At 31.3% G+C, this 25677-nt stretch overlaps 1 protein-coding gene across 2 annotated transcripts in view; it reads left to right on the top strand.

The window, feature by feature from the left end:
* Positions 1 to 25677, top strand: part of LOC106467272 (glycogen synthase kinase-3 beta-like) — a 47231-nt gene continuing 21554 nt past the window's right edge. The window contains exons 1-3 of one of the 2 annotated variants that reach the window (XM_013927613.2): positions 2 to 531; positions 10167 to 10304; positions 18788 to 18978. In XM_013927613.2, coding sequence (XP_013783067.1) covers positions 10271 to 10304; positions 18788 to 18978 — 225 coding nt within the window. In that variant the 5' untranslated portion in view covers positions 2 to 531; positions 10167 to 10270. Of the gene's footprint in view, positions 532 to 10166; positions 10305 to 18787; positions 18979 to 25677 lie in introns of both variants that reach the window. The other variant, XM_013927604.2, reaches the window with a different exon arrangement.

Genomic DNA, 25677 nt, shown 5'->3' with positions numbered 1-25677 from the left:
AGACTGTACGAAGATGACGTAGGGGTCAATGTCTGTATATGCAGCTATCGTCATTTTAGCTCGTTAAGGTTAATCGCACGTAGACTGGAAGTGGAAGAGGAAGTTAGGGATAGCCATATTATAATTTTGATTTTCTTATTAAATACGCTCTTTCTGACATCTTTTGACCAGTCGGTAATTTTATGTGTTTTGATTATCAATAAAACACACGAAGAAAAATTGTCCAGAAGATCTCGTACAAGGAAATTTGAATCATATGTATCACTGAGCGTGTTTCTCGATATCATTATCAAGACCTTGTTTAACTTTAGGCTTAGCTTCGTTAGTGAAATCTTTGGTATTAAACATTTCTCAATTCTACTTTTCTAGGCTTTGATTGTAGAATGTGATGTTCGAACTATTGCCTATTACGTGTAAAAGAAAGAAAAAAATATTTAATAATGAGTGGTAGACCAAGAACCACCTCCTTTGCAGAAGGTAATAAACATCAGCAGCAACAACAGCCAAGTTTTTCAGGAGTTAAAATAAGCAGTAAGTATTCTTGGTACTGGCAGTGGGTAGTAGTACTTTTACTCCCATACTGGTACTTTACTTTTCATCAGTTTACAAACAGTTTTACAAGCTGCAATGGTGTCAGGCTTTCTTTCTTTTTATTTTTTTTTTGCTCGTGAAAGTGGTTCTTCACTCAACTACCTGGTATGGTAGTAGTGGTACTAAATCAGAGTTTGGCTATTCAGTCAGCAGTCATGTAAGTTTTGATCTGAACACTGGCCAGGTTAGGTCAGTTGGTCAAATAGTTCAAGTTGTAAAATGGGATTGATCTAAAATATATAATCCTTTTGCTCAATTTTTTCAGTTCTAAAGGTAATATATATACATATATTTTTCATTTCATTAATGAGGTTCACTATTTACTTGAGAGTCACAATCAATATTAAATATCTAAGATAACATTGTTACTCAAAAAATCTCATGAATTTGTTCTGCAAATATCCAGTCTGTTAACTGATATTCAACTGCCAAGTGAATAGCCAAACACTCATATCTGATACTCAGCTGCTGGGTAAATATTTTTACATCACCATAAAATGATGGGACCCATTTATAATTTAGAAAATCACAAACGTTATGGAGGAAATTTAGGATTTACTTTTAAAGCTAGCACTGTCATTTTCAATGACCTGAGCAAAATCTAGCATGATAAAAGGCAAATACTTTTGATAGAAATTGTGTTCTACAACATGTCAAGTAACATCTGAGGACATCAAAGGGCCTGTTGGTCAATGAGGCTGTCCCATCCACTTATAAAGTAACTGTTAAGATGTATGTGAAGTTTGGTATTTACTGTGTAACATGTTTTGGAATGAATTTGAAAATGGTGGGTGTGGAAAAATGTATATAATAAAAAGTAAATATTTTGTTACATATCAACTTTACTCGGTTCATTTTTAGTCAGTTGTCAAAACAAAGATCTTATTTTGAGTGTAATAAAAAAAGTTAAACAGATACTCTGAAGATGAAATGTCATGAATCTTTTAAATTAAAGATGTTATAATATTTCATTAAAAAGCACTTACTGTATTACATGTAATTACTTGTGTCAGATAGTTATTCTATTCTTATGTTGTTTTTACTTTGATATCCTCTTAATAATCTGATGCAAAGTAATGAATTTATTTTATTGTAAGAGATTTATGTATATCACTGTATAAAAGATAAGCTAGTTTAAGACAGGACTGCTTGTGCTGGTTCATTGGTAAGCATGCTGGACTATGAATCTTCAGGTCCATCGTTTACATCATGTTAGCTAAAGAAATATTGTGCTCCACAATTTGGGGTCATGAATGTGTTATTAAGGTGAGGTCAAATACCATTATTTAGTCAGACTAGAGTAGCTTAAGAGTTGGTAGTGGGTGTTGTTCACAAGCTTCTTTCCCTGTAGTTTATCAGTGAAGGCTGGCACTAATATAGATTTGAATAGATTTGCTTTAATACCCCAAAACAATCAAACAAACCAATCAGTATGTCCATGAGCATTTTTCTCTGTATGTTTTTTTATTATTATCATTATTATTTAAATATTTATCAAGTTTCTTTTCCTTAAACTCCCTTAACACATTCATTGCTAATAATGTGTCAATAATTTCTATTAATCAGGTGCTACTGTTGCATTAACATGCCAATCAGCAGAAGGGCTATAACTACATACAGCATACGGATAAATAGTTCCTTAGCACTATACAGTGATTGTGTGTCTTGCCCTCTTGTGAATGACAGAAAAATATTTTTCACAAGTTTAAAGTCTCTTGACTTGAGATTTCTGCGTTGGTTTGTTTTGGTTACCATTATAGCTACAAAATGGCAGAGTTGTGCAAATGTTTTAGTTTGAGTGAAACTGCTAGTATTTTACAAGATTCTGATTCAGAGTCATTTGTGGAGGATGATGTAGATAGGTATAGTGATTCTGAGTCTGAAGATGAAAAAGAGGCCTGGATTGTACAGAGCAGGTAAACTTCCAAACTGATTCATCCATAGCTGATGCTGGAATACCAATATCAGTTGATGGATGGGAGACTGTCCAGGCTTCATATGTTAATCCAACTAATATTTCTTTTACTGCACAGCCTCAGATGGTTGCAGGTTTGCTGTCAGAGACCATTCCAATTGAAATTTAATTTAAGGTTTAACTTTTTCTCTTCAGAAAAAATCTCAAGCTTTGGAGTAATTCTTTTAAAAGTTTTAATTACAGTATGATAAAGATAAATAGGGAGTTGAGCAAGTTTGTTGGCAGTTATAAAACTAACATGTAAATGAAAGTGTGAAATAGTGTGCTAGAATTCAACCACCTAAAAGCAGAATGCATCGGTCTGTAACTGAAGCAACTGAAAAGAAAATTTCTTAGCATTCTTTTGATCATGGGCATCGAGAAAAAACATTTAAAACTGGTCAACTGATTCAGTTTTGGCTACTATGCTTGTCAATATCATTAGGCCACGTAATAATTTCTAATTGTTGCTAAAGTTTTGGCACTTTAGTAGCAATGAATGTGGGTTAAAATTTCTGTAGCAGAAAATGTTAAATTACATTATCTGCTACATCTGAAGGCAACTTTTTCCAAAGGCAAACCACCCTGTTAGAAAAATAAAACTCTTTGGTGAAGAAGACTCTTACCCGTAGTAACATTGTGATAGGTCCTTTTACATTCACTCAAAATTTCCAATAACATAATATTTAAGGACAACAGGAAATCCATTGATCTATCTAGGCTGCACCATCCACTGAACTAAACTGTTAAAAAAACAACTTCAGATCTTGCCCTTATCATTCAAATATTTTTCACATTTTCCCTTAAACCCCTAAATGGTAAGTTTCAAGTGATTGTTAGACCATAGGATTGCTCCAAGTTCAACTGTTTAAGACTTTGATATAATTGTTAAACTACTTCCATTTTTATTGGTTGGTGATAAAGAAAACTTTGAAAACATTTGAGATTTTGTATTGTTATTTTAAATCTGTAATTACAGAAAAGTTGTTGGGGGGGGGGGATCCCTGACCTATTTAACCTACTTTTCTAAACTATGTATGCTTCAAATTGCTTTGGGTTCAAATACTTTGTTGGTTACAGAGTCTTGAATAATGTATGAATCACACAGAAACATGTGTATTGTAACTAACCCCAGTAACTTTTACTGGAATTGTTTCTTACAAAGAGAATGAGTAATTTCACCCAATTTTTCTCTTGAATGTTGTAACAGGCAAAAACATTTAATTACTCAGTATAATGTAATATGTGAACCATGCTGGTATTAAATGGTGTAAACGCATGTATAATTTTAGGATTAACTTTTTTCTTCAGAAAAAATCTCAATCTTTGGAGTAATTCTTTTAAAAGTTTTAGTCATGGTATGATAAAGATAAATAGGGAGCTAAGCAAGTTTGTTGACAGTTATGAAAAATAACATGTAAATGAAAGTGTGAAATGGTTAAAATTAATTTAAGGCTTTTATGTTGGTAGTAAATGAAAATGTAGTACAATTAACATTCGTTAGTTACATACATGAAAAGGCATTCAGCCAGTATGGATTACCATACCATCATCAAAGCAAAAAACTAAAATATAACATCCAAAAATGTCAGTAATAATAATATATATGCACTTGTTTCAGTCCAACGAGTGCTTAAAAGAATTTAAACTAAGAGTACACATGTTATAAACTAATCCATGAGTTTCAACTCTACCAGAAAAGTAATTTTGTCGAAGAAGTTTGCATATAGACTTGAAAAGCTTAAACTTATTACTTCTAATGTTTAAGAATGCAAAAAACAAAAAGCCAATCAGCCAGTTGAAGAAATCTTATCATGTACAAAGAAAAAGTTTTAAAATCTGAAGTTAAATAATCTATTTACATCCTTATATACTTATAAAATTTTAGAAGCTCAAACGTGTGCAAACTATTTCAGAATTTTGTAACTAACCAAACATTAAATTCGTTTGCATTCTGGCATTCATATTTAAACCAACTACCCCTAATACTGAAGTTTGTATTTAAACTTGAATATACCAGTACTCAAACAGTTACAAATTTCTTAGGACCTGAATCAAGTATCTTAGTTCTTCTGTGCTACAAAGAGAACAAGTTGAAAACTTGGCCTTTCCTCTTAGCCTAAATGATCTGAATTATCTATTTTAATAAACTTTAAAAAATTAATCACACTTTTGGAACAAAATATTAGCACAAAGACAACAAAACTAGTTTGAACTTTTTCATTTAGCTAATACACATAGTATTGTGTATTTTACACCACTATTATTTTAATATTCTTTGTATTCTTTCCAACATTTTGACCTTATTTCCTGTAATAAGTGGAACAAAACTTTACACAGTTTCTCAAATAAGACCTCAGTAGTCTTGCACAAGGATACAATAACCTCTTAATTCAAAATTATTATAAATAGAATTAGTCATCTATTTTGCTTTCACCACAACTAAACATACAGTTGAGGACTTTAGGGATTTGTCAGTAATTAGTTATAGAATTTTTTGTCATAAAACAAGTGCTCTTACACAATAGAAAGCAAATTATCTTTTGTTTCTATAACCCAAGTGCAAAACTTTATAAGTGTCAGTATTAAAACAAACTTTCTTTACATTCTGATCTATTCAGCAAGTTAACAAAAAGCACATTTTCCTGTGTTTTAAAGATTCAAGTAAGCTTATCTTTCTTCTAGTAAATAAAACAAATTCAGCATTCATTATATTATGAGTTTACCTCTACTGAAATAACGGTTTAAAAATGGCATGTCATGAAATGAGTTACCTTATTCATGGTGAATCTTCTGTATTTGATATCATTGGATGCACATACCATATGCTATAAAGGTTTCAAGTTTCTACTTTGTAACAGAAATACATGTACCAAAACATCTTCCTGTTTTTTTGGTGGTGGTGTTTTTTACTGGGATGCTTTATAAATATATTTTAATACTTAAAGCCAAACAAGTTAAACATTAAAAATAATTAAATATGAATTATTCTGTTCTAGAATAGAAAGAAAATTAAATTCCTTTTTGAAGTAATCTAAATTCTATCATTACTGTTAGTGACTTGGCATGAGTGATAAATTTATTCAAAGTCATGAAAGTGTTTTTAAAAACATTAATATTCTTGTCTTTCTTCTCCAAAAATTTTTTATGTGGTGCTTCTTAATTACATAATAAAATTTTATCTGAAGAAAACATTCATGTAAAAGTCATGCATGTTAGTAACATCTAATTATGCCAAATTAACCATGAATTTTTGTTATACTCACTAAAACTTGTAATTTCATTAAAAAAAAAATCTTGAGGCCAATCTGTTATTCAGTTTGCTACTCTATCTGCAGTAGACTGTAGTTTTTGCAAATTGATTCTTCAGTACTGCTTAGGAGAGCAAGCCAAAGGGATAATTAGGCCTTCATGTAGTAGTGGAATGCTAACAAAATGTTAGATTTGATATAAAGGACTTTACATCAGGTTCTACAAGTTGCTGTGTAGCTCATCAATCAGTTTATGGTGATAATGATCTCCCATGATTTGTTTCTTTTATCATAGATACAGGGCTTTGTTTCTTTTGAACTGGTAAACACGTGGATATGTACTGGCAAATAGTGTGTATATCTGGTAAACACACTTTTTGTTTCTAATATGTTTTTATGTGAAAAAAAATGCATATTTATGTGGATATTTATTTTATGTGGAGCACTGGTATACTAAAAAGTCAAGACGACAGTTTACATCATTACAAGAATGTTGTTGGATGAACACTCACAGAAAATATGAGACCCAACTTGGGCTGACTGCCTAGGTGACAAGCTGCCACGGAAGAAGACCGTGTTAGTAGCATGTCTGATCTCTTTCATGAGTGTCACATAATCTCATTTTTAACTTGCATGAGTGAGGACATTAAACTTTATCTATAGGGTTATAAGCTATACATAACCAAGTTAAAAATAAAACACAAAGTAATGAAAAGTATCAAGTTTATGAGCTGTGTGTTTGGAGTTTACATGAATTATAGTTTACAAAGCAACTACTATGTTTTTTGTTAGGTCGTTTTGTATGTTTTTTTTAACAAATATCAATATAACATTTAATGAATAGAAAGTGTAACAACCTACATATAAAATGTGAATATAATGAATGTCTTGTTAACGATTGAAAAAGGTGAGGTGAAGGATAATGGAGGACTTAGCTAGTTCAAAGGAAAATGTAACTTCAAATCATCATACAGTTTTTTAAATTGTGTAGAAGAATATCAGTAAATAATTACAAATTGAATATAAAATGGAAGGATCAGACAGTAACAGTATGAAACACATGAAAGCATATAGTTTTATTGTTTCAATTTAAACTGATCATATAGAAACTTTTTGATATTACTTCAGTACAAATAATTGATTTCCTTTTTCAACCACAAGATTAATGACAGGTGACTGTAGTGTTCTCAATTTATATTCAGATGTAGGTTTGCTGTGTAACTCAAAGTCTTAACACTTTCTGAAAAATAAATCATTACCAATTTTCAGCACAACTTTAAAAGTTTTAATTAATACTTACATATAATTGTTTTTCTGAAACACACTTACCTCCTTTCACACTTTAGCTTTATTCTGACTAAAGGTTCTCTTCTTTTCCCATCTAAACATTGGTATGAATTCTATCTCACTTGCTCCAGTCTTTATACCGCACTATATTGCCCCCCTAGTGATATTAATCTTCTGACTCTCTCCACATATGTTAATGTGCCTTTTATGCCTGATCTATATAAATGCTCCCCATTATTTTCCCTTATTTACATTTTCTTGACAGCAAAAATTACGAAAATGGTTTTATGTGTTTACTTCGGGTTTATCTTCGGTGTTATTACTACATTTGCAACGTTTTCTTTCAAATTATTTTAGATATTTTTTAGTGGATCCTTAGTTTATTGTTTATTTCTTTGATTTAAAAAAAAACGTTTTGGAGATATTTTTCAAATATCAATACTCATGTTCACATCCTTGACACTGAGTTTCCATGATATCCCTCCTTTATGATCTCATGGGTCTTAACATTGCTTGGATATCAGAGGAAATGCAGTCTGATGCTTTTTCTTTTATTGGCTCTGAGGCTGTGTTTGTGGGAAATCAAGGGTGGACTAGTGAGTATTTAGACTCTGTTTTTCCAGCACTTTCCATTGCTCAGACAGCTACTCCTGAACCTTGGATGAACATTTTGCCTCCTGCACCTTTTTACAACTAGTACACTATGTTTGTAATGTTTTGGGGATTTCTCCTGTGGCTTATGTATCTTACCTTATTTATTAGGAGACACTAGTTCATCTGCTTACCTAGTTATCCCATCAGTAAATTATGCAAATTAGTATTATCTAAGGTTCAAATCTTTGTTTAGTAAGGTGTTCTGAACCTTCAAAGGTAAAAAATCTACCCTTCATCACAACTCTTAAAACATCTGATGCTGTTGGAGAGAAGTTCCTGATTGGAGATCTTGCCAATGATGTATATTTTATTATTTTGTGGTTAAACTTATAAACCAGTGTATGGAAGACAACAAATTCTGTATCAGTGGAACTACCAGGATTTCTCTGGCATTGTTATAGCCACTGATGGAAAGCTCTGTATATCAGCATTGGTAAGTTACACCTGTGGTTTCCAGACGGGGATCTGCAAGACTTTCTTCATAAGGCATCAGCACATACAGTGTTGTTCCTAGGTTTAACAGTTTAAGGGACCTGTGCCCCTTTCTATCAAACTTAAGGAGACACAGTGGAAATTTTAAGGGACATTTTTGAGATATAATTTTTTGTAATAAAAATATTAATAAAGATGATCAGTTATGTTATGTTGATAGAATAGAATTGTATGAGCACTGTTTTGCTAATTACTTCCACATTGAACAAATTATTGTTACAATTCTTAAAGTATTTTATGTTTCCAAAGTAATCTGTGTGGATGTGGTACATTAGATGTGTAAATTATCTGTGCTTGACCTTGAACTTAAATGGGTGAGTGTATCACTAGTGCATTAACCTTAATGTTGTGTGTATTTTATTATTTTTCAGTAAAGTACATATTTATAAATGCTTCTATCTTTTATGCATAGACTTACAACAAATGATCTATAAACAACACAAAGAAATGTAAGAATAGTGGTGCACCTGGCCAAGATCAGTGTGGTTAGCACCTCAGTTATTCACTATAGGGTGAGGATTGCCAATGCCAAACAGATATTTAGCCTCATTTTGGATCTGTTAGAATTCCATGCTAGTGATTCCCTGAATGATCAAAAGTAAAGTGAAAGTAGTAATGTTTATTACTTAAAACGTGTCAGAAATAGCTCATCCAATAAAATATATGCCTAGTCATGGAAATTTGTATTGTACCATTTTCAGGGGGACACGCGCATAAAACTCCAGCAATTCTGGGCCCTCTGCACAATCCTGAATGTAGAAATATTCTCTTTTAAACTTCCTTGACATTGGACAAAGTAATATTTTCAGTAAGAATTATATTTATAGCTTGTGATATGACTCCACAACATTATTTAATTTTTTCCAAAAATAAATTGCAATGAAAGTAAGGTACCTCAGAGTAACTATTGTTTATATTTATATAATCAGTAAGTGGAGTTCCTCAGCCAGTGTCTAAGGTCTTGGGGGGGGGGGGGCTTAAGCTAAAACATTTGAGTACTTCTAAGCTACACAACTGTACACGTTACTATGACAGTTATTTGCATTGTTAAATATGTAACTAGTTATGCTTTACCAGGTACATTTGTTACCATTTCTGGGTTTGTTATTGCTAAAAAAGTGTTAAATATTAAGTGAATTAGTGCTTTTTCAAATAAAGTTTGATAACTTTCTATTATTTTTCCATGAAGTCTTTTTTTTTTTCTAGAAGGAACCAAGGTTGTGTTTATGATCAAGTACTCCTAAGTGATGTAGACTCCTTTAAAATTCAGGAAATTAAATTTGTATAAATAGCAAAACAAAATTGATTGTTTTTGCAAAATAAAGTGTAACAGCAGAGTTGTGTTACCTATGTGATATTCTAAGCATAAGCAGTTATTTATACATTCATACGTTGTCAGTTTTAATTTAGCTTTTTAAGAACTAGTTGGAAGAACAATAAAGAATCAAAAGCATAGACAAAACAAACCTCTTCATGATGCTTAGTGCCATACAGTATATGTAAAATATAAGCTTTTTTTTGTATTTTTATACCATTTGTAAACTGTGATTAACTCTTAGTATTTGTTCAGAAATGTGTGAGGTGATGTTACACAGCTTTTTTTTTATTATTATATATGCTTAAGAATGCATCTTACCTTGTTTTATAATAATTCATTTCGCACTGTTTGTAAGTGATCAAGTGATCATAGAATTGGTAAGCTTATGTATCACAATTAAATATTTTAGTAAAAACAGGAAAATACAGGTACTCCAGAAAGGGAGTATACATGTGGTGCATGCATGTTAATCTTATTGTCAATTAATTTGGGTTTGAAGTGTAAGAAGATGTTCTTACTCATCATAATACAGTCCAAAAATTTAAAAAATCTGCTTTTGTTTTCTGTGTATTGTTTTTTTCTGTTGATAACAGAGCCACTTTTACCCCACTTTAACCAGGCCAGCTGAATGCAGCAGGTCCCATGGTGTTGTGAGAGACACAACTCAACTAGCGAGAAAGCAGCACACACCTACAGCAGTCACGATAGATACTATCTGCAGTCATGGATACCACAGAACGCTCCCCTTCAGTTCACAGTAAGCACTAACTGTTAGGGAATATAGCTGTTCCACTTGATGGCTGTAGAGTGGTGTCTGTGCTGTAGTCAAACCTTGGGTGTTGCAACTTACATTATCTTGTAGACTTGCAGTATCATAGATTTTAGTTAATGTAGTCAAAAATTCATTTTTCTTTGTATATTGTAATGTAACATGTAATCACTAAATTTTTTGTGTTCACCACAAAAATCTATGGTAAAAAGGATTAAAATGGTGTTAACAATCTTGTACATGAATTACATCCTTAAAATGTTCAACATTTTGCTAACTAACTAAGATGTAACTTAATTGGAACATTATGTAACAATGAAGATAAATATTTTGGTAAAATTTTCTATGAGAAATTTATGATCTTTTGTAATTTGTTAGATATAAGAAGTTTGTCAAAAAAGAAAAACAACCTAAGAAAATGTAGTAAACATCAGTGTCATTTGGTATAGTAAGTCAAGCTTTTAAGTGGATCTTTATTGTAAAATTTTAGATTTCTGTGACATCTGTATATTAACCTATATTTTATCTCTGTGCATTCAGGAAACCAAAAGTATACTTCAGACTATAATTTAACCTACAGTAGTCATGATAGACACTATCTACAGTCATAGATACCTTAGACCACTCACCTTTAGCTCACAGTAAGCACTAACTTAGGAAATGTAGCTGTTCCATTTGATGGCTGTAGACTAATATGTGTTCAGTAGTCAAACTTTGGATGTTACCAGTAATGTTGCAGTTTGCATCATTATGTAGACTTTACAGTGTCATAGGTTTTAATTAGTATGGTCAAAATTTCCTTTTTTTTGTATATATTGTAACAGAACATTAAATTATGTCTTCGTTTAAATTTTTTGTAGTGTTCATCACAACATTAAAGAAAGTTATTGTAGAGTGGATTTAAATGGTGTAAAAGTGTTCTACATTAAATACATAGGTTATTGTATCATCATTTTCTTCTACTTTACTGGTCCCCTGTTCCAGATCCTGCATCTTTAGCAGTGGATGCTTTGAGCCAGTTTTGGGAGAACTTTTTTCTCTACACCACCTTCCTCTTCATTGTTATCTTTGAGTTTTGCCCAAGATCAATTTGTTGAAATTGTCAAGTTTGCTTTATTGTTCCACAATGAACTGCTCAATTGTGGTTTCCACTACTACATTTTATATCTCAAGTGTATCCTATTCTGTTAGCTCTTTAGAAATATTTTCTATGCTAGCCTCAAACATCCATCTTCCATAATGATGTTCTTTGTCTACAGCTTCATGACTGGCTGTTTTGCAACCCTTTGTTAGAATAATTGGTTTCTTAGTAGCTTGAATGCTTTCAAATTCTTGCAGATCCCCTGGCTGTATTACCAATTTTGTTGGTTTATTTTCATGAAGAAGATGAGGCAGGCTTAGTTGAATTATATTTTACTCAGCTGTATCATTTTGCTTCACTGACAAGGCTATTGTGTTAGGCCTTGTTTCAATTATGTTATACTGGCCTAAGCATTTGCTTGAATGAGCAAATAAAATCACCAATAATAAATATTGTGATAAATAAATGAATGTAAAATGGGCTTAAAGCTTATTATTTATTAAATGAAATCTTCTGATTGATAAATAAAAAACAGCTTGCTCATAATTTTGGCATAATAAAAAATTAATTTTTTTGTGTGCCAATTATTGTAAACACAGTGAAACTGTGCTTTGTTTTTGAATGAAGAAAAAAAAACAAGTTTTAGTTTTATAAATTACGAGCTATAAATGAAAGTTTTAAAAGAATGTAGGAAAACATAACATTGGTAATTCAAATTGAAAATATAGTTAAGCATATATAATTGTTTCTTAAAACCATTGCAGCAAAATTCATACAAATATCACATATAAAAATAAAACTTTATTTGTAGAAGCTGCATTATCTGTAGAAAATAATTCTGAAGTTTGAAGCAAGTTGATCCAGTAGTTTTTCACTGCAATTTAGCAAACCATACAGTAAGTGTGTCAAATTGATAGGCTCATGTCTTACTTCTTTTTTTGAACCTTTAGTAATTTGGTTACTCTGCCATCTTTCCCTAAAAACATATTTTCTTCTGTTTCTCACTTCAGGTAGGAGATGATCAAACATTTTTGCCATAATGGTGTTTGGATTTCTTTTTGTATCTTAATAATATCTTAAATCTTTATAAGGCTTCACTACAAAAGGTTCTTCAGTTGTGTTATGTGCCAACTGACCCAAATTGTTCATAAAAATATTTTCAAAGTTGTATTAAAGCCATTTAGTTTCTAATAAGCACCATGTACATTATACTTAATTGACCAAAACTAGATAATTTTTCAGTACTTCATAAATCCTGAATTTCTATGATTAAGGCATTGAACTAAATTAATGCATGGTTTTATATTTGTAAAATCGCACATTTTTGACCATTAAGAAAATGGAAATAGATTAGATTATGTGAACATTGCATCAAGAAATGTAAATAAACTATTTCCATTCATCATTAATAAATTTGGCAAAGGAGATTTTGTAACAAATGTTTTCACTCTAACAGATTCAAAAAATAAATGAGTTATTCTCAAAGATAAATACTGCTGTGAACCTTCCATCGTCACTCCTACTGTCTCATCAACTCTGTCTGAATTGATTGCTTTATGATAAAAATTGGTTTTTACAGTAGATTTCAAAATATCAAGAAACACAAATGATTTCCAGTAGTTGACTGCTGTTCTTAAGGAGTAAAAAAGGTAAAAGTTAGTGTGTGGAATAATAAATATGAAAAAATAAATAGATATTATGAGAGCTGGGAGCATCTATTGAGGTGACCTTAACATTTATGTTGCCTATTATAGCATCATTCTTCAATTGGGATTGGTTAGGTTTCCGAGCCATCTCGACAAACACTTCCTGGTCATGAGACCTTACCCTTTTTCTATTCCTGAAAAAAGAATAGTCACATATTTGAAAGCACTCAAGTTTCAGGGTCTTTTGAGATCTACTTTAATTTTTTTTTGGTGTTCCTTTGTGTTAATTATTTCATCATAACTAATTATTTTTCAGCAATTTCATGACATGACATATTTTTGGAACACACTCTCCTGTCTCCATGGTTCATTGTAGTTTGCTGAAATAATGATCAGGATGTACTTCCCTGGATATCAACTGTTAGGAACTGCTATCTTACAGTGCTACCATTGATAGGAGATTTCAGTACTATGTGCTGAAAATTTTATCATAATGTGGTACTTCTAAGATTAATTCAATTATTGCCAAATCTCAGTTTTATTATCATGAACTACCAGATTTTCAGTAATGTCATGCAGTACAGGAATTTTATTTCACAGTAACACAAGTTAATTTTTCAATGTGACAATTATGCACTTTTTTGTGCAACTAATCTGTTTTGGCCACTGAGATGAACCTAAACACTGTAAGAGTGGAGCTTGGGTTACATATCATCAAATATATCATTTGGCAATAACTTCTGGGTTCCTGATCTTAATACCTTTTAGAGCAGTGTTTCTCAACTAGGGATAAATAGAAACTCTCCAGGGGATACATGAAGCATTTAGATATCTACAAAAAATGCAAATAGTACCATGGACTTTTCATGTTACAATTAGAGGGCATTTGTTTTTCATCTGTTGCTTAACATTGTAGTTATATATATACTTCCCTACAGTCTACACCATTGTATATGATATTGTAGCATATGTTTAACATAAACTGTACTAGGCGTGCAGATAATACTGGGGGTCCACAAGACAACTCAGATTATTGAAAGGGGTACAATAGTCAGGAAGAGTTGAGAACCACTGCTTTAGAGGACATCTTATAGGTCAACATGTGGATGGATCTTCAGTTTTTACCTTCATCACATTGCTGTTTTGTCAGCTTTGGGATGTTGTTTGCTTCCTGTAATTATTCTCCAGATCAGATGCATTCTATAGCAGGTAAGTTGTTCTCTATTTAGAAATTATTTAATCCTTGGACCTACATTTATGCTTTGTATTTCTAATCTGTCAACACCTTCTGTACCCATTTCAATGGTGTCTAGGATATTGAAATGCTTAAGAAAAACTTCATATGAGATTCTGTATTTATATGGATTAGTCCACTCAGGACTCTCACTTGCTAATTAGCTTCTATCACACACAAGTTTACTTTCTATGCTGGGTCTTCAGGAGAGGATGTTGCACCCTAGAAGAGAACAGAGGGTGTTTCCACCTTATGGGTACCTTTCCCATCTGTGTATGCACATCCTTGCATGAAATTAGAGATATCTGAGGTGTGTTGTCCATTCTCAATAGATAGCTTCAATCAGGATTGTATCATCTGTGTTTCTTATTATTGTTTTTTTTTTTTTTAATTTCCCATTGCAATGTCCTCAAATTGGATCTCATTAATTTGGCCAGTTTTGTGACTTGTTGAAGTGTTTAGATATGGATGAAAAGGGGGTTGTAACTGCTGGAATTATATCCAGTTGTATTTGTCTGGGCTGCTTTTCTAAGAACCTTCCACTACAGCAGCAGGACATAGTATTTCTCTTACATATTTGAGCCACTATTTGTGTTCCCATAATTGGCTCCACAGGTTCAATAAAATATTACTATCCTAATCAAACCCCCTCTCACTAGCTCCTTCCTCCTTTTTCAATGTGGATAATCTGGCCTTAAGTATTTCATAGGTAAGACTAGGTGATTTGCATTTTACATTTTTAGAATTAAAATGAATGTCAAACGTGTACTTATTTTTGAAATATTTTCCATTATACCTTCCCACAACCAGACCATAGTTGGTGTTCATCACAACTGGAACTTAACAAAAATCTGAATTATGGCAGGAAAGTAGAGCTTAGGCAACATCTATTGATACGTGTACAATAAGTCATGTGGAAGCTGGGAGAGTGGAAAATATGAAAGTGATGCATGCTCTTCAATGTATAAAATACATTTAGAATTTGGAGTAACATTTATTGACAGTGTGAAAGTAAACTTAAAAAGGAAAGTTCTACAGTATTTCAGATTTAAGTACCTTTTTGAAGTTCATTTTAAGAGTGTAAAATTTCAGTTAGCAACTATGAAGAGTTCTTTGTAAAAGGTTATATTTTGATAGTTTGTTGAGCATATGGGTAAAATTTATCACAAACCATCATCATCAGACTTGGGTGGACAGATAGGTATTATGCTTGTTTCATTATTTTATTGCTATATATACTGTGAGACCATTTAATACATTTCCATTAAACACAAGTGCAAACACCCTCAATATTTTTTTCAAGGACTATTTGAATACCTTATTAAACCAATCAAATTTAATTAAATTTAAATTTTTGATGATATTTGGATTTCAGAATTACTCTATATACAGTAGTTTCAGTGTTATTTCTTCGTAAGTTACTTTTATTCAATACCAAAAAACACACACAAAAATGTTAATTTTTTGCTCATTAGGTCTTCTTGTAAAACTTCTTTATAGTTTTTTCTTTTAAAATATTTTTGCTGAGCAGATTTAATAAGCTAGATCTCCTGTTGAAAATAATACAGCATGGGAACTTAAAAACGTTTATTAAAGCAATAATTAATGAATATAATTCATCTTGATTTATAGTCTTGGATTATTAATACGGTTAACTTTTTTGCTAAGATCTTCAAAGTTAGTAATATTTCATTATATGTTAAGTATAATATTTATAAACAACAGTTAAGATCTTTAACATGTGGAATTATTCAATATTAAGAAATAATTAAGCCCATTTACTGAAATATGGTGTGATTTTAACTTTCTTTTTATAACAACTTTTCCATTTTCTATGGGCATTCACCACTGCTTTTCAATTATGTTTTCATCCAACTACTTTAGTTAAATGTATCATTTGAAGACAGTTAAATACTAGGGACCAAATCTTAAGTTTTAATGACACTTATACCTGATAAGGGAACAAAAAAGAAGCATTGAGTTTGAATAATTGTTTATCAACAAAAACAATTTTCTGCTGAAAGAAATATGCAATTGCATATAATATATACTTGTTACTACTCAAATATAATTTGTTGCAGGATTGCATACAGTGGTACATGCAAGAATTGCTTCCATGAAGCATGTCGGGGATTAGTAAATATCAGCAATTTATCTTGAAAGAAAATGGGGTGTGGAGCAACCCATTTTTTTTTTTTTTTCACATCACAATATGTTTCAAGAAGTGTGAGGAACTTCATGCATTTAAAAGTCAGACATGCCTAACCCTATCTAAGCAGAGACTGAAAGAAAAGATTGGTGTTTATGGATTTGCTGTATTTTTTGCTGAGCATAATACAGCACTCATATTTCCCTAGTAGGAAAGATGAAATAGTATTGAACAAAGTATCACAAATTTGAAATTTGTAGCTTCAGTACAAATGTAGTTTTATTGATTTTAGCCAATCACTGTTTTTCAATGTTGATTATCATGTTGTGATGTAATTGACTATATCTCAGGTTTGAAAAGTTATAGGTTAGTGAACTAAATATTGAATGTAAATTGTTTTTTTTCTTAGTTGTTCTTTTCAATTGTGTTAGTCAATATGGCTTGTTCAGTGGAGACTCGTGTAAGTATCAGTACAAAGTGTTAAGAGCTTAACTTGGTGATATACTGCTAGAAGAACAGATGTTTGTGAATAATATCTGTTGTAATCCTAATTTTTAGAGCTTGCTTTATCATTTTGTACTTCATATGAATTGTAATGTTGGAGTATGACAGGAAATGAACAAGGTGAGGTAAAGAAATGTTAGGCATAGTTAGATCATTTTACACTTGGTTAATGTTTAGGGAAACCTAAAGTATGTTGTTTTTGTACTTGTATCAGTACATGTACTTCTGCACATTCATTTAGCATCTGTGTAAAGCAGTTATATGAACAAAATTTCACTAAAGAGCATAGATTTATACCCCTTCCCTGTGAATAAGTAATATCTGTACATAAATACAGTTGCTTGTTATCAACTAAGCCTACATCCTCATCTTAGCTAAGACCAGTCTACAGTTTCTTTCACATCCCAATGAGATAGTGCTTTTTGTATATACTGTGTAGACAATTGTATATACCTTTATATATGTGTATGTAGGTTGCATCAAGTTTTTTAAATGCCAGTATTTTTACTCTTCACTTATGCATGCACACACACATCAATAAATCATGCTCAGAATACCAATAGGAAATGTGTACATTTTAGTTTTTAGCTTATTGAAGACTGTCAAGTTTAATGAACTACTAAGACAATATTTGCAAGTAGATCTTGAAATCAATGTTGGTCAACTGGTAAATGCTAGTGAGTTTGGTTATTCAGCCAGTTACCATCAAGGGGCACTGGCATTTCTTTTGCCAGTTGGTAATCCATTAGTCAAAATTATGTGAAAATAGTCAGAAAACCCAGCATTTATGTGCCATCCATAGATAAGTCGTGCTCTGATTATACATGTAGAAAGGAAGTATTATGGTTTGGTAAAATGAAATGAGTTACATGTGTTCTAGACAACTTATGAGTTAGCAAAAAATAAATGTAATAATTATCTCCTTTCTTATCAATTATATATCTTATCACAGTGCAAATTTCACAGCGTATGTTACAAGGTGATAAAGTGAAGTTAAACTTGACTTTTGGTGATTGTATGTGTGTGTTGTACATTACATGTTTTAGTGATTTGAACAGAAACTTTACAGTACTTTTCCATCTCTTTTTTTTCTTCCTAATTTCTTACAAATATTCTAATAAGTTTGAGTTATTTTGAGAATAATATAATGAACAGTGCAGTTTTATACTAAATTAGGTGTATGTTTAATTGCCCTGTTGCTGCAGTCTTGAACAGCAATTAGCAGTCTTGATCTCCACTTTGTATTTAGAGCGTTATAGTTTCTTATTTACATTGGGAACATGGTGTAAAAATTGAACATCATAATAAAAAAAAATACAAAATGAATAAGTAACTAAATAACATTGATAAAAAATATAGCAGCAAGATCTCTATGATCAATGATTTGAAGTTAAGTATAGCATAGTGCTATGTATGTTGTGAACCGACAGGTGTGTTACTCCATAACTAATGGGAGGAGCGTCTGTGCTTTGGCTGGAACTAAAATCTCCTTTAGCATGTAACCAGTTCATTTTATGTGATTTTGAAAACTGTACATTTCTATGAGGTGTTGATGTTGATACTCATGGTTATAAAAGCTGAACCTGTATATGTTTTATGTTTTTTCTTCCCCTAACTTTTACTATGTTCTTGCTTGGATGTTTTTCAAAACACAAAATTCACCACAGACATGTGGTTTGCCGAGCAAGGTTATTGAGGGAAGTTTCAGAAAAATGAGAAAATTTTCTAACTTTAAGAAGTAAAAATATAAAATTTTGAAATAGGGTATTTTTATTTCGATAAATATTTCATAAATATAAATATTATGAAGTTTTGTTAAGTTTATTTTATTGTTTCAAAACTACCTATTTTCATCAGGTAAAGATGGAGGAAAGGTGACTACAGTTTTGGCAACTCCAGGCCAGGGACCTGACAGGCCACAGGAAGTATCCTACACTGATACCAAAGTTATTGGAAATGGTTCTTTTGGTGTGGTTTATCAAGCTCGACTTGTAGATACTGGAGAGTTGGTTGCTATCAAAAAAGTTTTGCAAGACAAGAGATTTAAGGTAAATAATTAAATCTATTCTTCACATCATCATTACTCATCTTTATGAAACTTACAAAAATAATCAAACTGTGGTTCAACAACAGTATTTAACTTTAGTGATCAATGAACCAGCTTTGCTTTTTATTGTAATTTGAGACCTTTTATTTTCAAACTGTTCATAATTCACAAGAACCTCTTTACACCTATGCGAGGCCTGTACTTATCTGCTCATTAAGACATTTTTTTTTCTCATTACTTATATGCTTAAAGATTAATGATTAACTATTTTCCATGATTTCATGTTGAGGTTTCTTAAGTCATTGCATTGATTACATTTCTTTAAGCAGAGCTTGCATATTAATGCATTAGTGAATATGCCAGTAACAGTCTGTTACCTGAACTGATGCGAGCTCTTTAATATTTGATTTATGCAACTTAAATGTTTAATGAATTCAGAAAGGTCATTATTCAAACAAACTAGACAATAAATTGTCTCACATGGCCATTTGTTAGTAAACATATACTTTCTGTATTAATCACATAGTTTTCAGTAAATAGCAAAACGTTTGGAATTAAAAACAAGTACATAAGGGTATGACCTCAATGAAAACATGAGTTTGACAAAGTTGGCAGTAACTTCCATTTTTCTTCTAATAAAAGTGAATGCCATGGAAATACTTAGAAGTATATCAACCAATTATAGATTTTTGTTAACATTATTTTAGTGATTTAAACATGGTATAAAATATTTAACCTGTCAAAGAGCTTACACTCCATGAAACAAGTTTTTTTTTAATAAGAAAATTGAAGTTAGTGTAGTTAATTTGTGTAGTCAGTAGGGGGGGGTATTTTAAAATATGTAATAACATGCACATATATTTGTATTTAAATCAAAGATTGGATTTCACTGAAAATAATTTCAAGGGTTGTGTTTTTGAGTCAACTGTACATAAAAAATTCAGATTGTAATATTTTTCTTGAAAAAAATTACACATTGAGCCTAAAAATTGCTCATCTTAACGTGAAGAATATTGTGGAAAAGTGTCTTCTACACTTGAGACCCTAATGCATGTCATGTTTAGATGCAACAGTTTAGTAAATTAATTGTCAACCAGTTTTTTTACTTCCTAAGAATCTAAAGTTTTTTCTTCTGTCTTTTACAACTGAAACTTTCTATTTTAGACATAGATATGCAGCAGGCCAGGTTTGCAGTCATTTTTTTTTCCATGAGTATCATGTCTTTGCCAGGCTGTGTGTGTTTTTGCCTGTATTTTTACTCATTTGTACACCTTAATGTACATTCTCTCTAGAGAGGACATTGGTTTTCTTTAGACTGGAATAAGTATCTTAGAAATGGTACCTAACCTCTACTGTAACTCTTAGCTGTTATACTTTACCATCTGCCATTTAAAGTTTTGTAAGCTCCTACACATGAAAATTATTTGACTTGTTTGTTTGCTGCTGTGTATTATTTAGAACAATTACTATTAGCTATGTATTACTACTTTTTCCACTGGTTTTGGGCTATTAAGTAAATTTTTAATGCATGCTTAACCTCTAGGGTATCATTCAGAAGTATAGATTATAATTAATTTATGTTTGATTTTTATATGGTTAACCTATTGCATTACTGTTTAACCCTTTCCCAACCAATGAATTCTCGGGTCTTTTGAGTACACACTTGAAATCAACTTTAAAAGTTTACTTGACAAATTTTATTCCTGTTCTGTGTAAGTCACTGTCTCATGCCACCACATATCACATTCCATTAATAAGCCTGCATTGGGCAATCACTTATGTGAACCTGGCCATCCTTAATAAATTTATAAAAAGCATTGATAAAATAACTAGTTTAATACTATAATATAATGGAAACTCACATCTTTGGCACATTTTCAGTATGTATATACTGCTGGATAATGGAAGTGTCCAAATCAGATTGGATATCCAATAAAAACTACTTTTCATCCCATTCCTACCATTAACCAACCTAAATAGAAGTTTTAAGTTGTATATAGATAATGTGAGATGAACCTTTTGTTACCTTCTTCTCACTTACATGATTTGTTTTTTACTTACTATTTATCAACAAAGATTTATCTGTCCCAGCTCTACTGTGTTACTGGGCTGCTTTGAACTTTTGTTTTATCTTCAGTGGGCCTCTTTCTCCTCTCTCTGCTCTGTTGCTCTGATGTAATTTTATCTAACAAGGCCTCCTATTCTTCATTGTCTTTAAGGGTTTGGCTCAAAGTCCTTTTGAACATTTAGCCACTTATGATTTCAGTTTTCTTTGGAAGATGTTCTTTTTTGCTCTTCTTGATTTCTGCATGTTGTCAGTATGACTTTAATGCTAACAATGTTAAATGCACATTAATTATTTTTGATTTAATTGTACTTTTTTTTATAAATGGTTAAAAAAATGTAATTACTTTAGAAAAGATTGCTTCAATTCTAATCATATTTCGTGCCTAGCAAGAGCGATTGGCTGTATTGCTCTCATAAGTTCCTTGAAAATCTTCTTCAGGCAATTATTAGTGCCATATCAGAATTCGGTGACTTGGGGATTGTCTTTTATGAGGTGATTTAAGTTTCTCATTTTTTATGTATAAAGTATGCTTACCAAGCATGAATCACCAATGATTTTTTTAGATCTTTTATCATCAGATACACGACTTGTGTCTTTTACTTGTGGCTATTAGAATTCTGTTCACTAACTATTACCTCCACTTTCAAATTATGTTGGCAGATGGTTGTCTTTCTCTACTAGAGATTGCAACCCATTGTTAAGTTTGCTCATGTTAGTCTTATATATTACTGTACTCGTCTATCTTAGTCCATACACATTGTTTTTAAGGCAGCAGTACACTGTCAAAAATACTTGAGGAAAGCTTAGAAAAATAGGAGCATGGAAAAATAATAATTTTTATAATAAAATTAGAAAAAACGACCTTTACACTCCAGGTAATTATAAGAGAACTTTTATTTTAACAGACATTTCACCTTTGTAGATTCTTCAGTGTTAGTACATAAAACTGTTTGATGTCATAATGTTACTTATGTGAAATATAAAAATAATTACACAATGTTTTATCATTAGCTACAGAACAAATAGACAAAAAATAGAAGCTGCTAATAACTAAAAATTTGAAGTTGAGAGGATACAAAGTTTACTAGCAGTGTAAGACTTTAAAAAAATAACTGCAGTTAATTACTATGTTGTTGCGACTCTGAAATTTGTAGGATATGCTGTAGTAGTAAAATAGTGAAAAAAAGGTTCTAAGACTGTAATATGCTAGAATACATGGACACTCGCAGGAAGGGGCAGGGGGGTTACTCCCCCTCCCAGATTTTCAAAAAGAAAAGAAATTACTAGATATGTAAAATTATTCTTCTATGTTATTGAAAAAGCATAAAGTATTTATAATAACAGGAGTATTAACAATAGTATGATTAGTATTTAAATTCTGTTTATTTCTTGTTGATACAGTAATTAAGAAGATATTTTAATCAAATCATAGTTTTATATTTATTCAGCCTGTGCCAGAAAAATGGCGACTTCCAGTCTTCCATAGAAGAAAACTATTTCGATTTCATAATTTTTTCAAACTTGAGTTACTTGACCCCCTTTAATTTTTTCTCTGCAGGTGCCCTTGCTAGAGTATACAACTTTTTAATTTAAAAATGATGTTAAGCATACTGGTATGATGTGTGTGTGTGTACTTCTGTTTGTTTTTTTAATGGGAGCTTAGTCACATGTACCATCCATTGGCTTTCTTCATTTTTGGATTTTTTACATAAATTATTATACCTTCCATATATTTTCTCTCTTTAAAATCCTTGGTTTTTTGTAAGAAAGAAACTTGAAATGGGTTTTGGTTTTCTGTGTTTGAAGTTCCGGGTTTGTAGAGGAAATTCTGCTGGGGCAGTTTTGTGTTGGTCGTACATGTATTTAGTAGTGATGTTCTGAGATGCGTGTGTGCAAAGGTCTTCCAGTTTCTCATATATATATATATATGTTTCCACATATATTACGTATGATTTGGTAGATTATGTTTTTCGTGTGGGACCTATGCCTTATTCCTTTTCTCTGGCATGGCATTGTTTTTATCACATTTTATTTATGAGTACAAAGAGTAAACTAATGGTTCTCTCAGTATTTTGCCTGGTTTTTGTGTAATGTTGATTGTTAGTTGAGATTGTTCAATGGCTTTGTGTATCTTGGTTGTGATTGTGTTGGTATGAAAGGAATGTTCATTGTGGGTATTTTAATATGTACCTTTTTGTTGTGTGATGTGTTGCTATTATAATGATTTATATTTTTTTTATGATTAGAAAACTTTATCGGTGTGATATTCAGGGTAACCATTTTGTAATAGTGTTTTAAAGTCTTTTCGTGCTATTTTAATGACATTTGACTTTCATGTAAGTTTCAATTTAGTCTTTTTAGTTCTGGTCTGGGTGGTGTGATTTGTAATGGAGAAATGTTTTCTTCTTACATTTTTGTAATGCATGTTACCCCACATTTGTCTGTCTTGAACTTTTATTAGAGTTATGTCTAAGAATGCTAACTTTCCTTCTTCATTTGGTAGTTTCAGTCCTAACTTGATTGATGGGTGGAAGTTGTTTAGTGAGGAATAAAACTGCTGTAGTGCTTCTTTTCCAGGATTCTATTTACCAAATATTTCATTGGTGTATTTGTACCACACTTCTGGAATTAAATCTTTTTTTTTTTTTCAATATGTTTAAGAGTTTTGGTTTCTAGTGTGTGCATGAATATTATTGCAAATGTGACTGCTGATCTATTACCCATTGTCACTCCTGTTGTTTGTTAGAATATTTCCAAATTTAACATAATTGTTGTACAGGACAAAATTAAGCATTGTGCAGATGCTTTCTAGTGTGATGTTTGCTGGAAAGACATTTTAATCATGTGAAGACGTGAAATTAGTGGTGCTTTCTTTGCATATTTGTATTAGTATGGATGATTACAAAGCAGTTACATTTAAGGAAAATAAAATGGAGTCAGTGTATATTGTTCATGTAGAAGAGTGTATGTTTTCTAAGAGGTATTTTGTATTGTTTAAAGTGATGGAACATACTTTAGACATGGTTTAAACATTTGATCTAGTAACCAGGATGTGGTTTCTTTTAAGTTATAAGCCGACACTAGGTCTTAAAGATAAATCTTGTTCATGGTCTATAGGGACTCCATCTAGTTCAGGCATACTGGAGGGATTTATACATTTTGATAATAAAGTTAGAAAAAATAGACCTTTACACTCCAGATAATTATAAGAGAACTTTTGTTTCAATCAAGGTTTCATCTTTGCAACTTTTTCAGGGCTAGTACATAAAATTGTTTGATATTACAATATTCATTAGAAGCATGTTTTGTCAGACTCAAGAAATAGAACATTACAAACAATTTCACACTGCTAGTAAACTTTGTATCCCCTTAACTTAAAATTTTTGGTTCATAGCGGCTTCTATTTTTTGTGTTTTTGTAACTAATCGTAAAATATTTTGAAATTCTTGTTACTTGTACATTTCACATACGTGAAATATGTCGAATGCTAGTATAGCAAAACTATAATATTAGAGCAGTAGTGAAACAATAATGATAATATTCTATATATTGTTTGAAGCACATTATGTCAGACTCAAGAAATAGCACATCACAAGCAGTTTGATAATTTAAGGAATATTGTGTAAATCCCTCCAGTATGATCTGCAAATTCTGAAAGACAAAAAAAAATAATTTTAATAATTGTAAGAAAACAGTTTTTATGTGCCAATTATAAATTACAAGTCTGTTACTGTACACAGTAGTAGTGCACTTGGCAGGCCAAGAGTTCCATGAGTTAAAGAACAAAATATCAAATGATAGCACACCTTGGAGATATATGGGTAAAGCAAAGGCTTGAATACAAAACATTTATCAGTTAAATTGTGACTGGTCAATGGAAAGTTTTAAAATGTCACATTTTTCTTTTGTGAAACAGGAGTTTTTTAGATGCTGGTATATGCACCAACAAACTGTCTTAATCACCAGTTTTCTGTTTCATAAAATACCTGTCATTGCTTTAACTGAAGTAGTTTTCAATTAACACTTAGAAGTAACACATTTAGACATTTAAATAATATGTCAGTTTGTAAAAAAATAGGTAAATGTAACCGTTATCATAAATACTGTTTTTTTAAATGATGATCTGCTTATTTAGCTGTTATGTTATTCTACTTAAACATTTTATTCTTGTTACTGTTTTAACTTAGTGTCATGTATGTTACTGTTCGTTACTCAAGGTAAGTTTCTGCTAGTATTACTAGACTACAATAGGCTGGTGTTTCATTTAAGGCAAAAGTGTAACCATTCTCATCCACTTGTGTTAATGGAAACTGGAGTTAAACATTAGCCCTGTGTGTCTTTCAGGCACAGGATGACTTTTAGCTAACTAAATACTAATAATAAGGCTATACGATGATAGGTACAGAATGAAACTACATAGAAACTGTTAATTTTATAGATGTCTGACTTTAATACAAGAATTTTTTTCATTTTAATGAATATACAAGAAAAAATACAAAATGTGTAGCTTCTCATGATTCTGTTTGGAAAATGAAATTCAGGATTCAGATGTTGTTATTTGTCAAAAGTTGCAACAGAAAGTAGAGCTGTAGCTAAACATAGTCTTACTATAATAATTGGCTCTTCCAAAAC

Source organism: Limulus polyphemus, unplaced genomic scaffold, assembly GCF_000517525.1.
Source record: "Limulus polyphemus unplaced genomic scaffold, Limulus_polyphemus-2.1.2 Scaffold78, whole genome shotgun sequence".
NCBI lineage: Eukaryota > Metazoa > Arthropoda > Merostomata > Xiphosura > Limulidae > Limulus > Limulus polyphemus.
This window is presented reverse-complemented; position numbering and strand designations above follow the sequence as displayed.